A 14,111-nucleotide genomic window follows, 5' to 3' on the forward strand; every position below is an offset into this window, starting at 1 on the left:
GCTAGTCTTCAAGAATATTTCTTCACCTTTTTTGCACTTGACTCTTGCTTATTTAGTTTATGCATCTCAATCTCATGCTCTTTTAACTTACCAAACAATGCAACAATAGTCATAGTAGATAGATCACTTGATTATGAGATGATCGTGACTTTAGGTTGCCAACTCCTACCAAGACACTTTAGCACTTTGATGTTTAGCTTCTCTTTGTCAAAATCTTGTCCCAACTTATAAAGTGGTTGACAATATATGTGAATCTCTTTTGTACTTTCGTAATTGATTTACCTTGTTGCATCTTGAACAACTCATATTCATGTATCAAAGCATGCTTTGTAACTCTCTTTGCATCATTTGTTCCCGTATGTGTGACTTCTAGTACATTGCACATCTCTTTTGCACTTTGCATTGAGAGACTCTAAAGAACTCATTCAAGTTCAATGAAGAGGTTAGAATATTCTTTGTTGTATACTCATATTGGGCAAGCTTCTTTTCCTCCTCTGTCCATTGATTCCATGGCTTATCAACATGCTTGTCATCAACATATGTTTAGGGATGAATCGGCATTCACAATTTTATTCCAAATTCCTTGGTCAATTGAATGAACGATAATTTACATACGGATTTTCCAAAATTGGTAGTTTATACCACTAAAATAAATGGCCTATGCATATAAGCACCTTCTACAAAATGAAGTTTGTTTTTAGCTATTTTTCAAAAAGCAGTTTAGGATCACACTTGAATAGCTTTCAAGAACCCGCTTTGATACCAATTGTAAGTTTAAAATGTCTTTCTTAGCCAAGAAGGGGGTTGAATTGGCTGAGAACTAAAGATTATGCCCAATTAAAACTTGTAAAACCCTTTTAATTCGAATTTAATTGACCAACAAATAAGAGTTGTATTCAAATGATTAAAAACAGAAATAGGTGATTAATTTGTTCATGTAGTATGATTCATCAGATTGAAATATAAAATCAATCAACTGATATCTTGGGAAATTATGTAGAAACATGAAACCACCAAACTCACTCGAACAACATGCTTTTATCACAAAAGATTGTTTCCAATTGATATATCCAACTTAGTTATAATATCAAATAACATAAAAATACATGTAAACCATACAAAGATTGAATTGATGAGTTTTCTTGAGATTTAAATGAAGAACAAGATATGGGAGAAAGGATCACACACTGATTTTTATACTAGTTCACTCAATATTACATCTAGTTTATCAGGACAACTTGAGCCTGATCATGCACTATATCAAAAGAATTACAAAATTCCTAAAAGATTACACTTTTGAATAAAGAAAAACACCAAGATTCTTGAATCCCACGAGAACCTTATTCCTTACATTGCAAGATCCCATTTGCAAACCTAGAATCACACCAGGAAACACACAAAAGCATAAGAACAACCAAACATGGTTGGAGGCTCTCCCTACCCAGCCAAAACACGATCTTCAATGCTTCAAACAAGCAAAACTTTTCTCCAAGATTGAAAGATATTCAATCACAAGTTACATATTGTGTAATTAGAGAGAGAGAACGAGAGAGAGAGAGAGAGAGAGAATTTTCCTAGGGGTGGCAATGCGGACTGACCTGACCCGTTTAGGACCGACCCCCACTTGGCCCGCAAAATGTAGGTCGGGTTGGCCTGCCCCGCATTTTCAGCGCAAGCTGAAAATTTTGGCCTACCTCGCATAAGTGCAAGCCTGTAGGCCTGTGGGCCAATCTGCCTTTTTCTTTTAATTCTTATAATGATAAAGTTTTCAATGTTCAACAAATTAGGAAACTTTAACAAGTTCACAAAATTAAGCAAAGACTTTAAAAAGTTTGATGATAAATTAATAATTCAACATTTTCATCATATTCATGTGTACTTTTTTACAAACACGATGTATTATTCAAATTTTAACACATTAAAAAATACATAATACTAGTCTTTTTCGGTTATATAAGAATTTGGAATGTTCATGCAAAAGTCTAAAAGGAAAGTAACTGATATACACAAGTGCAATTTTTTTTATGCGGCCATGTGAGCCGAGCCTATGACCTGGCTCACCAGGTCAACCCCATATTGCCACCCTTAAGTTTTCCCAATTTGTTTCATTATTTTTCATTCTCAGAAATCGCAAGTGTTACTCTGATCTATGAAAAACCAACTAATGTAACTCGGTCATAAGAGAATTCAACGGATTGATTTGTTCGTATAATCGGTTGGTTTCATTTTACTTAAGTTCAATTAATCCCAATTTAACTTTTTGTAATAAAAATATCAGTTTTTTTTTTCTATAAAAAATAAATATGTAATAGGACTAATTACTCGTCTTTATTTTATAATTTTTTTTTATTGTTTTAACATTTTTCTCACCTCAATCCACCTCATTAATTGACATAAAAAAAAAAATTGTCCAATAAAATGAAGAAAGAAAAAAAAAATAAAAAGAAGCGATGTTAGTACAGGAAGTCACGGTCACTTCTAACATTCAAGTTTGTGACCCATTTCATTTAATACTTATATGTTTATCAATAGACGTGATACAAAATTAGTATAAAGAAAAAAGAAAAAGTATAAAAAAGACATAAATTAAAGATAGGTAATATTAGTACACCGAATCTCAGTTACTAGGAACATTCTCGTTCTTATGATGTCCCATTTCCATGTCCAACTTTTCCTCGTGCCCGATTTGCTTGTTCGCTTCTTCCTTCTGTCTCCTCTTCCCGTATTTGCAGTGCAGAACCAGCTGCAGGATGCCCAACGGAGTTCCAACCACATTTGGCCCCTGTTACATATTCAACATTATCACAACATCACTTTTCTTATAGTTCTTTTTTAAAATTGTCACTTAAAAAAAATAAAAAACATTATTTTGAAATAATAAAATTTATATTTAATCTTGAATTATTATCATTTTGTTATTATTAAAAAATAATATTAAAAAGTGAACTTTTAAATTAACTCAATTCCGCATAATCGAATTATGAGATGATAATAGATAATAGGTAAAATAACATGCCGCATACATAAATTTTGTTGGAATAAAGTTTTAACTCATGATGAGTTTTTTCTCGGTAAAATTTATCATGTTATCATAATTTTTGTTCATTAATTGGATCGTTACTCAATGTGATCTTTTATAAAATTAAAAAATAGATCAAGTTTTCATACTTGCAAACAATGAGTATGTACATACCGCAACGAAAATATCACGAATGAGGAGACCATAAGTCATCCACAGTAAACTGACCAACAAGGAGCTCAAAGACAAAGGCAGAGGCATGAATTCCACGCTCTTGGTTTCTATCACTTTCTTCTGCAATATGAACAAAACAATATTATGTAACACCATTTAACAAACATCTGAAGGGCATGTTTGGTTTTTCTCTTATGATGGATCGACTCTGTTCCTCTCTTTTGTTTTTTCTATTCTCTGTTTTCTCTTAATCAGAACATGGCTCACCATTGCAACCAAAGGCGACGCATACAGTGCTATTGACACCCCCAGGCTTACGCTACCCACCAGAAGCTTTCGGTGACGATGATCGGGGATGGCAAAAGTTGATACAATGGCAATGACACCGACCACTGTAAGAACTGCTGCTGCTGTCATGGCCACCTTCACCTGTCAAATTTCATGTGTAGCCATATATGTGAACCATGAATTGTGGTAAAGACAGAAACATGTTATGGTATTAGATTTTTTGCGAGTTTGTCATTGGAGTTAATGTTTGGCCTTTCTTTTTGTTTCTTCAAGAAAATTAATCTGATGAAAACTTCATGCTGTGAATTCTAAGAAATGGGTGACATTGCATGCCAATTGGTTATGAATGAATTGTACGAGGTACTTTTTCTTCTATTTTTCTTCAATGAAATATTTGTTGTACCCCAATTCTTAGGTTGTTATATTCTAAGAATTTATACTATCTTGGTCATTGATTTTGATTTAAATTTAAAATAAGCTTTAAGATTTAGGAAGATTTTTTATACACTGAGAAAGTAACTTGGTCATTAAAGAGGTGGTAGATCAGGAATAAACTTGCCTTTCCTTTGGGTGAAGAAAACCAGAAATAGATGAGAACGTAAGATAGTTCAAAGAGAACCCCAACTCCATTAACTGTGACAAGAGGAAAATTTTCCCACTTGTTGCTTACTACTGGCAAACCATACCAAGTGTAAAGGAGACTGTTCATCAGGGCTATGATGTAAGGAATGCATGAAAACTCTTCTGTGCTTTTCTTCCTTATGACCCTTTTGAAGGTAACCCTGCACAAGTAAAATCATGAGAGTCCAATGCTTGATCACAGCAAAATGAGAAGGTGAAAAAGGTAAGAAGTGGTGGAATTCAGCATACGTTGGTGCAGCATAAAGAGACATTGAAGCAACATTCCCTGCAAGAAACATCAGAAACATGCGGACAGATCATTATTTTTTGCTAAAAAGTAGAAACACCGAGAGGGCTAAGGAATGAATGAACGAACAAAGAAGTACCAAGAACAGCAACAACCATAAGAAGGGTTAGTGCCATGTTGAGTTCTTGACCCTGTTATAAAATGAGATGAAGCTTTTGTGTACAAGTGAAGAGATGGTAAGAATGGCCTATTTATAAGACTTTTTCTGAGGGTACTCTCATGGCACTGTTGAACGCCAAGTGGCGGTTTAAACATTACAGTAAAATATGAACATACAGAAGATGAAGAAAAATTGGAAAACAGAAGAGAGAGATAGAGAGAGGAAGTGCTGTCTGGTGCTTTAATAAACTTGTGGATGCAAAACTTTGTTTAAATTGAGAATATTTTCTCTCCACTTGTTTTCCCGTTTAAGGGCTAATATTATGGTATAGCCTTGGTACATATTTTGCTACCAACTCCTATCAGAGTAGTAGTAGATTAGTAGATTGCTCTTGATTTGTAGCATCCACTTTTGACAAATTTCATGCGTGTCATCTGATCTGATCTGATTTGATTTGATTTGATTTGATTTGGTGTCTTCTGCTTTTCTGTGATTTTTTTACCCCAGTAGTACGGTTGTGCTTTTTAATTTCTCAAACAGTACACTGTTCCTAATATATACCTCAATAGCATGGTTTTATTTGTAGGTGAGAATTCGGTCTTCTGGGACACGAATTTTACCCTACAAAATGTAATTTTTTTTGTATCCCAGTCAGAATTCAGTCCCCAGGGACCCGAATTCTGAACTGGATTTTTTTTTTATTTTATTTTTTTAAATTACATTTTGTAGGGTAGAATTCATGTCCCAGGGGACCGAATTCCCACCTACAAATAAAACTATGCTATTGAGGTATATATTAGGAATAATGTGCTGTGTGGGAAATTAAAAAGCAAAACCGTGCTACTGCGGTAAAAAAATCGCTTTTCTGTTGGTAAAGCATTAATAACACCAATAATGCCTTCAAAAAACATTACTAAATGAAGTGTTATCCTCTTGATGATGTGACTTCCATTTTGCAGAGATATGAGAATTTATTTGGCATGCCACTGAATAAGATCATCGTGGATGACTGCTTCTTAATTTACTGTGTCAAGAAAGAAAACTTCTTTTTTATATCCATTACTGGAAAATGGGCTTATAATGACAGGTAAAACGAGCATACTATGACAGGTATTCTGGTGTCATAGTTTCAGGAGTCATAGAAAATGCACCTGTTTTATGACACAGCAGAAACCTGTCATAGTAAGTCAAACTTACTATGATAGGTGTCCGATTAACAATCATAATAAGTCTAAATAGAATGGAATGTAAAGATAATAATTGGAACGTAAAGATAATAACCTGAAGTTTGAGATTACGAAACTTTTCCTCAAATGTCGAATTCACTTTGGCAGAAGCACTTGATTTGGATGATAGCCACCTATACTATTGATTCAAAAAGTAATTGATTCAGATTAAAAATAAAGTACCAATAATAAATTGAACAAACATGGTTCTAATAGTCTAACAAACAATGCTCGAGTTCTTTTTTGAAAAAAAAAGGATCTACGTTTTACTTTGAAACTCATTGAAAAGCCGTGAGATAAAGCTCACTTACTTGAGAAGGTTGAGTCCAAAGGGAGGCTGAATCACCACCGTGGCAACCACGACCAGTGCACGAATGGAGGGCGAACGGTGCGCGGAGGACGTGCGAACAGCTCACGGACAGTGTGCGGAGGCGTGCGGACAGCTCGCGGACGATGTGCGAAGGCGTGCGGACAGCTCGTGGACGATGCACGGAGGATGCGCAGACAGCTTGCGGACAGCACGGAAACAGTGCAAACGGCATGTGAACAGTGCGGCGGCACGCAGACAACGTGCGAACAGTGCGGTGGTGCGCGGATGACTGGTGGAGGGCGAGCGGACGGCGAGTGGACTGCGAACGGACGGTGAGCATGGATTGCGAACAGACGATGAGCGTGAGAAGGGTGTGCGACTGTTTAGAAAGAAACTGTGCATCCGAATTTGGGAGAAAATGGAGACGAGAAAGAGAAAAAGAAAAGAGGGAAGGAAAAAATTAGGGATTTGAAGATATTATGACAGATATCTTTAAATCTGTCATAATATATTTTTAACATAATTTCAATTTTGCCACCGTGCCCATCTACTATGATAGGTCCTCTGCACCTGTTATAATAAATTTTCGCTTGTCACTTATTATGATATATTTCTTTTCACCAGTCATAATAACTGTTACTTTTATTACAAAAATGTCACCGATCAACTTATTATGATAGGTGGCTTATACCTATCATAATAAGTCGCCATAGATTCCCCTTTTTCCACCAGTCGTCCGCGCGCTGTCGCATTGTTCACACATCGTCTGCGTGTCGCCGCACTGTTCGCACGCCGTCTGCACTGTCTGCGCGCCGTCCGCGAGCTGTCTGTGCGTCCTCCGTGCATCGTCCGCGAGCTGTCCGCACACCTCCGCACATTGTCCGCGAGCTGTCCGTGCGCCTCCGCACACCGTCCGCGAGCTGTCCGCGCGTCCTCTGCGCACCGCCCGCAAGTTGTCCGCGAGTTGTCTGCGCGTCCTCCACGCACCGTTCGCCCTCCGTTCGTGCACTATTCGTGGTTGCCACGGTGGTGATTCAGCCTCCCTTTGGACTCAACCTTCTCAAGTAAGTGAGCTTTATCTCATGGCTTTTCAATGAGTTTCAAAGTATAATGTAGATCCTTTTTTTTCAAAAAATAACTCGAGCATTGTTTGTTAGACTATTAGAACCATGTCTGTTCAATTTATTATTGGTACTTTATTTTTAATCTGAATCAATTACTTTTTGAATTAATAGTATAGGTGGCTATCATCCAAATCAAGTGCTTCTGCCAAAGTGAATTCGACATTTGAGGAAAAGTTTCGTAATCTCAAACTTCAGGTTATTATCTTTACGTTCCATTCTGTTTAGACTTATTATGATTGTTAATCGGACACCTATCATAGTAAGTTTGACTTACTATGACAGGTTTCTGCACTGTCATAAAAAACGTGCATTTTCTATAACTCCTGAAACTATGACACCAGAACACCTATCATAGTATGCTCGTTTTACCTGTCATTATAAGCCCATTTTCCAGTAGTGATTTGAACTCTATTGTACGGTTACTTTTATGGTGAACTTATTTAAACGTTACCTTTTTTTTAATATGATTATCAATATATATATATATATATATATATATATATATTACATTTTCACTGTAAGAAAATATACAACTGTATAAAAAGTTGTACTTGGTAGATCTAACAATTTATTACATATCAGGAGAATCAGAAATTATCTTGTCTTACTCTTTTCGGTGAGGGTATTTTCTTTCCATTGAATAGCGTTTTTCTAACCTAACCCAAATTATTTATGATCCCTTCTTTAATAATAAAATTTATTATCATGTATTATTACTTGTTATAAAAATTGTTTGATTTAATGAATTTCATTATTTTTTGTGTCCTTTTTTTCTGTAATGTTATCTTCTGCATGAGTCATCATAGATCATAGCACCAGTGTAATAAGGGGTTTTGGCCCCGGTTATTTTCGTCATTCTGCCTCGGTTTTAGAACCGAAGCATACTGGGGTGAGGCCAAAAGGGGTATCTTTTGGCCTCGGTTATCACCCGAGGTTATAAAAACATTTTTCTGCTTCGGTTGCAGAGGGACCGGAGCCATAGATTCACAATTTTGCAGAGTTTTAGGCCTCGGTTATGGTAAGAACCGAGGCCATACAGTCACATCTTCAACCCTGAAAGAAACACGGGCATGGTGCCACACATCCTATGAAACAAATATCCAGGACACAGAATCCCATCTTCATCATCACCACTATCATCATCTTCATCTTTTTCTTTCCTTGTCTCTCTTTCTAGCTTTGCACTCTTTTCCTCTTCTGATTTGAGCTCTGCCACAACCATCATGTCTCTGTTAACCTGCTCCGTGTAATCTTTGTTGGGGTGATTCTTCTCCATTATTTTACCTTCAGAGTTGGGCACTGGAGCCACTGACCCTTCTCCGCCGCCGCCGTGGCGACGGCCGCAGCCTCTCTCTCCCCAATGAACCCACTCGCCACGCCCTTTATGTTCTTCAGAAACGCAACCCCTTTTCTCTCGTTCCTCGTACCACGACAATCCGTTTCCAGAACCCATGAAGAGGGTGAGCCAGCATGAGCAAATCCCAGAACCTTCCTTCTGCCATTGATACACCAAACGGATCAGGCAACACTGCTACACGAATGATGCCAGAAAATGGCTTCGATGTAACCTCGGAAGCGCCGTCACGGTTCAGATAGATTGGGGAGGAGGCGTACCGCTAGAGCCACCGGCGACGGCTCGCGGAGACGGTGGCCAGAGCAGCGCAGTGGTAGCATAGTGTGGTTGCAGAGCTTCGCGTGGTGGTGGTGGGTGGATGAAGCAGCAGATTGGAGAGAGAGAGAGAGGAGAAATGCAGCGGGGAAGAAGAGGGGTTGGCCACTTTTGAACCCTAATTAAACTATATGGCCTCGGTTCAATTAATAACCGAGGCATATAGCCCTATTAGGCCCCAGTTCAGTAACACCCGAGGCCAAAGACATAATGGCTAGTGGCATTTTTGAAATATCCAGTCACATTTTTGGCTTCGGGTCTATGGAACCGAAGCATATAACCCCCTTTTGGCACCGGTTTTTTTGAACCGAAGCATATAACCCTCTTTTGCTTCGGGTTTTCGTTGAACCGAGGCATAAAAGTTGTCTGAAATTGTAAAAATGCCACCGCGTCATTATATGCTTCGGTTCCTGGCCAACCGAGGCATATAAGGCGAGGTAAAAAGCAAAATCTGCACTAGTGTAGGCAAGAAGTTTATAAGTATTAGCAAAATAATTTATTGACAATCCGATAATACAAATATGTGACGAGCCAATTTATTATGATAAATGAATTATACCTACTATAATAAATCCTCATATATTTTTCTTTTTTCACTGATTTATAAATGACTAAAATTTATTGAAAGACGAAAGAATGAAATAGAATTGAGCGATGTTGATACAACATCCAGTTTTTTATCAACAGTGTAATAATGTGGAGCAGCACACACTGTGTTTTTAACCCACAATGATTCTACTGAGAACATAGAATATGTTCCTAATCCCAAATAATAAAACATCGTTGTTATTGTGTTACTGTTCATGTTAGAAGAACAAAATCTTCACTGACGTTGATACTTCCACCGATTTATTTTTCACACGGGTTTTATTTAGAAACTAAGACTTTTATGTGCAGAATAACTTCTAATATTCACCAAAATAATGGAGGAAAATTCACCAGAAAAAAGAACAACTTTCTATATCAATTTAAACTTTCAAAGAGATAAAGATATATCTTATGCATAATTTATTTATCTCAATGAAGGAAGTGCATTCCAATCTTATCTTCAATAATGCATTCTATGTGTTTTTTATTTTTCAACCCGCTTATATTATTTATTAATATTATGAGTGCTAACATCGTTTATAAAAATCACAATAAGTTACAAACATTTATATATTAGTCAGATTGACTCTAAATAATATAATTATAAAAGTAGCTTTAGTCTCTAATATATATTTTTAATAAAAGATGGCGATGATTGTTAAATATGATTTTTCAATATTCTATTAAATACTCAATTCATATCAAATGATAAAATGATGAAGCTGATATGGATACATAGTAATGAGAGATGAATAAAGAGTAAGATGAGTCTGGATTAGCAACTTATAGTTTATAATTTTCTTTTCATTCATGTTATTAAAATTTATTTTGTAAAGATAATTGATTTTGTTTTCCCAGTTTTAAATAAAAGTCTTAAGGTTATTGTGTTTAAGTAATTTTCTTAATAAAATTTTAGGAGTGGTTATTATATAATAGACGATAAACAACAACACTTAAATTCATTGCACTCTTCGTTCTATTAGAAAATATTCATTTTAGCTTATTAGATGACTCAAGATTTAAATAATAGATGACTTTATTTAAATTATTAGATGATAGATTAACTACAATTAGACTACTCAAATTAAAAAAAAAAACTAATTTTATTCAAATTCCTACACGTAATAAAAACTAATCCGCTATATTACCACCCCAAAATTTAATCACGGCCTAAAACTTAATAATCAAAACTAGCAAAGCATCGTATTGCCATTATATATAAAAATTAAACAAAAACAACATCAAAACCTTATATAATATACGTTACTAAATTTTATATATATATATATATATATATATATATATATATATATATATATAAACAATTCCAACATTTATTTTTCATGCCAAATCTAATAACAATAATAAAAAATATATGATAGACTAATACTTCAATTTATGTTACATATATGTGTTTGACATATATATGTATCCAATATTTTAATATACTTATTAATACTTATTAATGAAGTATCTAATATATAAAACAATAATATATTTTTATGATGATAATAATGCATAAATTTTTATTAAAAACATTTAATATATTCGATTTTAATTTGAATTTATATAAAAACTATAATATATTTCTCATAATTTTTTAAATATTTAATATATATATATATATATATATTACATAATGTCTTATTATTTTTAAAATTAAGATATCAACGTATAAATGTTCCATCACATATATGTCCATCATAGAACAAAAACAAAACAACAGCAACCTATTTACTGACCAACTTAATAAAATATTATAAAAAAACTTTAGCATTTAATTTATTAAAAAATGTAGCCACTACCACATAAACAAAGGATGGGGCTAAAAATAATATCAAACTGTTCCAAGCATTAATTTACTACCTAAAACTTCCAAGAATACACGTTACACTTTCCAATTTTATGTAATATAATACTATTATATTTACTTTCAAAGAAACTATCACATATCTAAATCACACCGCATCACAAAATCACCCACCAAAAAATTTGATTATCTCTTATAACATATTTTAAAACAAATAACAATCTTTATCCATGTTTTATCACTACTCCTGCAGAACAATAATGCATACTGGTTATCTCTATTTTATTTCAAGTAATATATCTCTTAATTTATTCATGAAATCCCAAATTACTACCCCTGCACCTAAATTCACCTAAAATTAATAAAAACAATATTTAAGTAAATTAGAAGTCTTAATTTGGTATCTATGTACCAACCATAACGAAATTTTCACCTATTCTGCCAATCTTATTATTATGCTATCATTTGGTTACTTTAATATTTTATTTCTATTTTTCTTAACCTTAATCCCAATTTTACATGTCATAAACTATTATTATAATTATTTTGTAAAATCAATTAATCGTATTATATTGTGATATTAATTTTATTTATTATATTTAAAAAGGAAAATTATTATTATATTACTTAAATTTACTATTTCACTACTTTAATAAAAACATTTTTAATAATATAACTTAATTTTCATAATATTTCATTATTATTTTATTATTTTAATATACAAAATAAAAAAAATACGCCTCATGCATGTGCACGGGTTAGTGTACTATTTTCACTTAAAAAAATACAAACAATGCTACAAATTCAAAACCATTTATTTATTTTGCCGCAATCACCGATACTATGCAATTCTCTTTATAAAGAGACTCACAAAGAGACTCCATAGAAGATGTACAACAGAAACACAACAATGTCACTTCTCACAACCACTAAAGATTCATAATTTGGCTCTGATACCAAAGTATAACATTCTATCTAGGATATCTCTATCTTTGAACAAATTACTTGATTTATCTCTGATATTATTGTTTTAAATGAAACAAAAAATTAAAAAATTTCTTTGTTTCTCAAACTCATAAACCACTAAAGTTTCAAAAAATAAAAGCCATCATAATAAATTCATGTTCATAAAAATATCAAAAACTTTATTATATTACTCTATAATATTTCTCAATAAAATCCTTTCCATGAAGTCTCAACATGTCTCCTCGCAACTGTGCATCTTCACCAGCATCCTCCATTAACATCTACTCCTATGTAAAAAATATAATCATCTTAATCACATATACCAACACAAGGGTGACCTAACAAAATATCAAAACATCATAAATAAGAATATACATCTATAGTATTAATAACTCACACAAATCTTACATAGTCACGATGTCTCAAAACACCATTCAATTCCACAACACAACCATACACAAAACATGTTGTCTCACACAATAGTTAAAAGAAAACATATTGTCCTTCAATAATACGACCACCAGTGATCTCAACACGAGGAGTAGGTTTCCACTATAACTCTTGCACGCAACTTACCAACAACTATTGACCGACCATTAGAGCAATCACCCTTCCTACATCTCTCAAGTTTTACGAAAAGGGCCTCATTCCCCTATTTCTCGGGAGCCTTATGAGCGAAGTCTCTTTGCTCACAAACCTTACGAATAAAGCTACTTCTCCTACTCCCCTAAAGCCTTACAGGCAAAGTACACATGAGCAACTTCCCTAGTGAAGTCAACCTCTAATAACTACGAATAGTTATCCTTCCTACTACTCTTCTAGAGAGATTTACGAGTGAAGACAACTCTCAATTGCTTACCAAGAGCCTTACGAGCAGAATCAACACTTAAGCTCACTACTAAAGACTAGCAAATTGCATCGCCTTATGTTGAGCCACCACACGCATCCACCATTCCAACATGCACACATATTCATTCATCCAATCACAACAATTAAAATTCACTCAACAATATATACACATAAAGGATAGTTCATCACATAAAACATTGTTTAGGTGACGTCAAACATCCCTAAACATTAGTCCAATTGTACAAACACAACAACACAAAATCACAAACTTGAAAACGTTGGTCACCAACTGTGTCTAGTGATAACACATCGAACAAAAACCAAAAACATCATTACAATTCATATTTGCACAATTTAAACCACTTTCTTCTTCAACTTGCTCAAAGCTAAGACGATATGATTCCAACAATAGTAAAAAAAAACATTTTATTTAAAAGGTTGACACTCTAAACTACACTGTCTAATCCAAAGCACTTCAAAAACACTCTTTAATTTATCAATTTATTGATACAACTATTCTCAAAATTGAATTAATTTATATTAAACTATCAACATTCACAAAACTTATCTACCGAAAATTGCATTCACATGTTATCCATCAATTTCACTTGAAACATCAATAATAAAATATCTTAACATTCTTATTTACCTCAAATTATTGCACATAAATTTAACCCAACAGTTTTAAAGCCCCAATCTCATAAACCTATTTTCACACTTTTTCAATTCACCAATACTAATTTTAGAAACTCTTAACTTGTTATAAACCATAAACCTTTCAAAACATTTATGTATCAACAACATTTTTATTTATCATAAACCATTTATTTTCATACAATTAATCATCAAATTCGTTACGTCATAAATTAAATTATCAAAAGTTGACTTGCACCACCAAAAATCATTCAAAGTCATTGTCAAAATTTATGACCAATGTATCAATATACACTAAAACCACCTTTCCTTAAATAATATACTTTTTTTTTTCTAAAACTCCGTTGGTATTCAGAAAGTAATTTTATTCAAATTACTGCACGAAAATTTCTTCACGACCAAAGCT

The 14,111-nt window shown here is 33.8% G+C and overlaps 1 protein-coding gene across 1 annotated transcript; it reads right to left on the bottom strand.

Annotated features, from left to right (window-relative positions):
• Positions 1 to 2,453: 2,453 nt before the first annotated feature.
• LOC114193939 (bidirectional sugar transporter SWEET3-like) lies at positions 2,454 to 4,680 on the bottom strand. Its single transcript, XM_028083941.1, has 6 exons — positions 4,489 to 4,680; positions 4,352 to 4,388; positions 4,041 to 4,263; positions 3,461 to 3,622; positions 3,194 to 3,313; positions 2,454 to 2,782 (listed from the first exon to the last, which is right to left on the bottom strand). The coding sequence occupies exons 1-6, from the start codon at positions 4,523 to 4,525 to the stop codon at positions 2,618 to 2,620; spliced, it is 744 nt and encodes a 247-aa protein (XP_027939742.1). The 5' UTR covers positions 4,526 to 4,680; the 3' UTR covers positions 2,454 to 2,617.
• Positions 4,681 to 14,111: the final 9,431 nt, after the last annotated feature.

This window comes from Vigna unguiculata, chromosome 8 (genome assembly GCF_004118075.2).
Source record: "Vigna unguiculata cultivar IT97K-499-35 chromosome 8, ASM411807v1, whole genome shotgun sequence".
Taxonomy (NCBI): Eukaryota; Viridiplantae; Streptophyta; class Magnoliopsida; order Fabales; family Fabaceae; genus Vigna; species Vigna unguiculata.

Bases quoted from the DNA above. Each gene is read 5' to 3' on its own strand.
- LOC114193939 (XM_028083941.1), bottom strand. From the start codon at position 4,525: ATGGCACTAACCCTTCTTATGGTTGTTGCTGTTCTTG. The intron at 3,623-4,040 runs GCAAGTTTATTC...GAAATTTGACAG, and splicing joins TTTCTTCACCCAAAGGAAAG to GTGAAGGTGGCCATGACAGC. The intron at 3,314-3,460 runs GTGAGCCATGTT...TTCATATTGCAG, and splicing joins CGTCGCCTTTGGTTGCAATG to AAGAAAGTGATAGAAACCAA.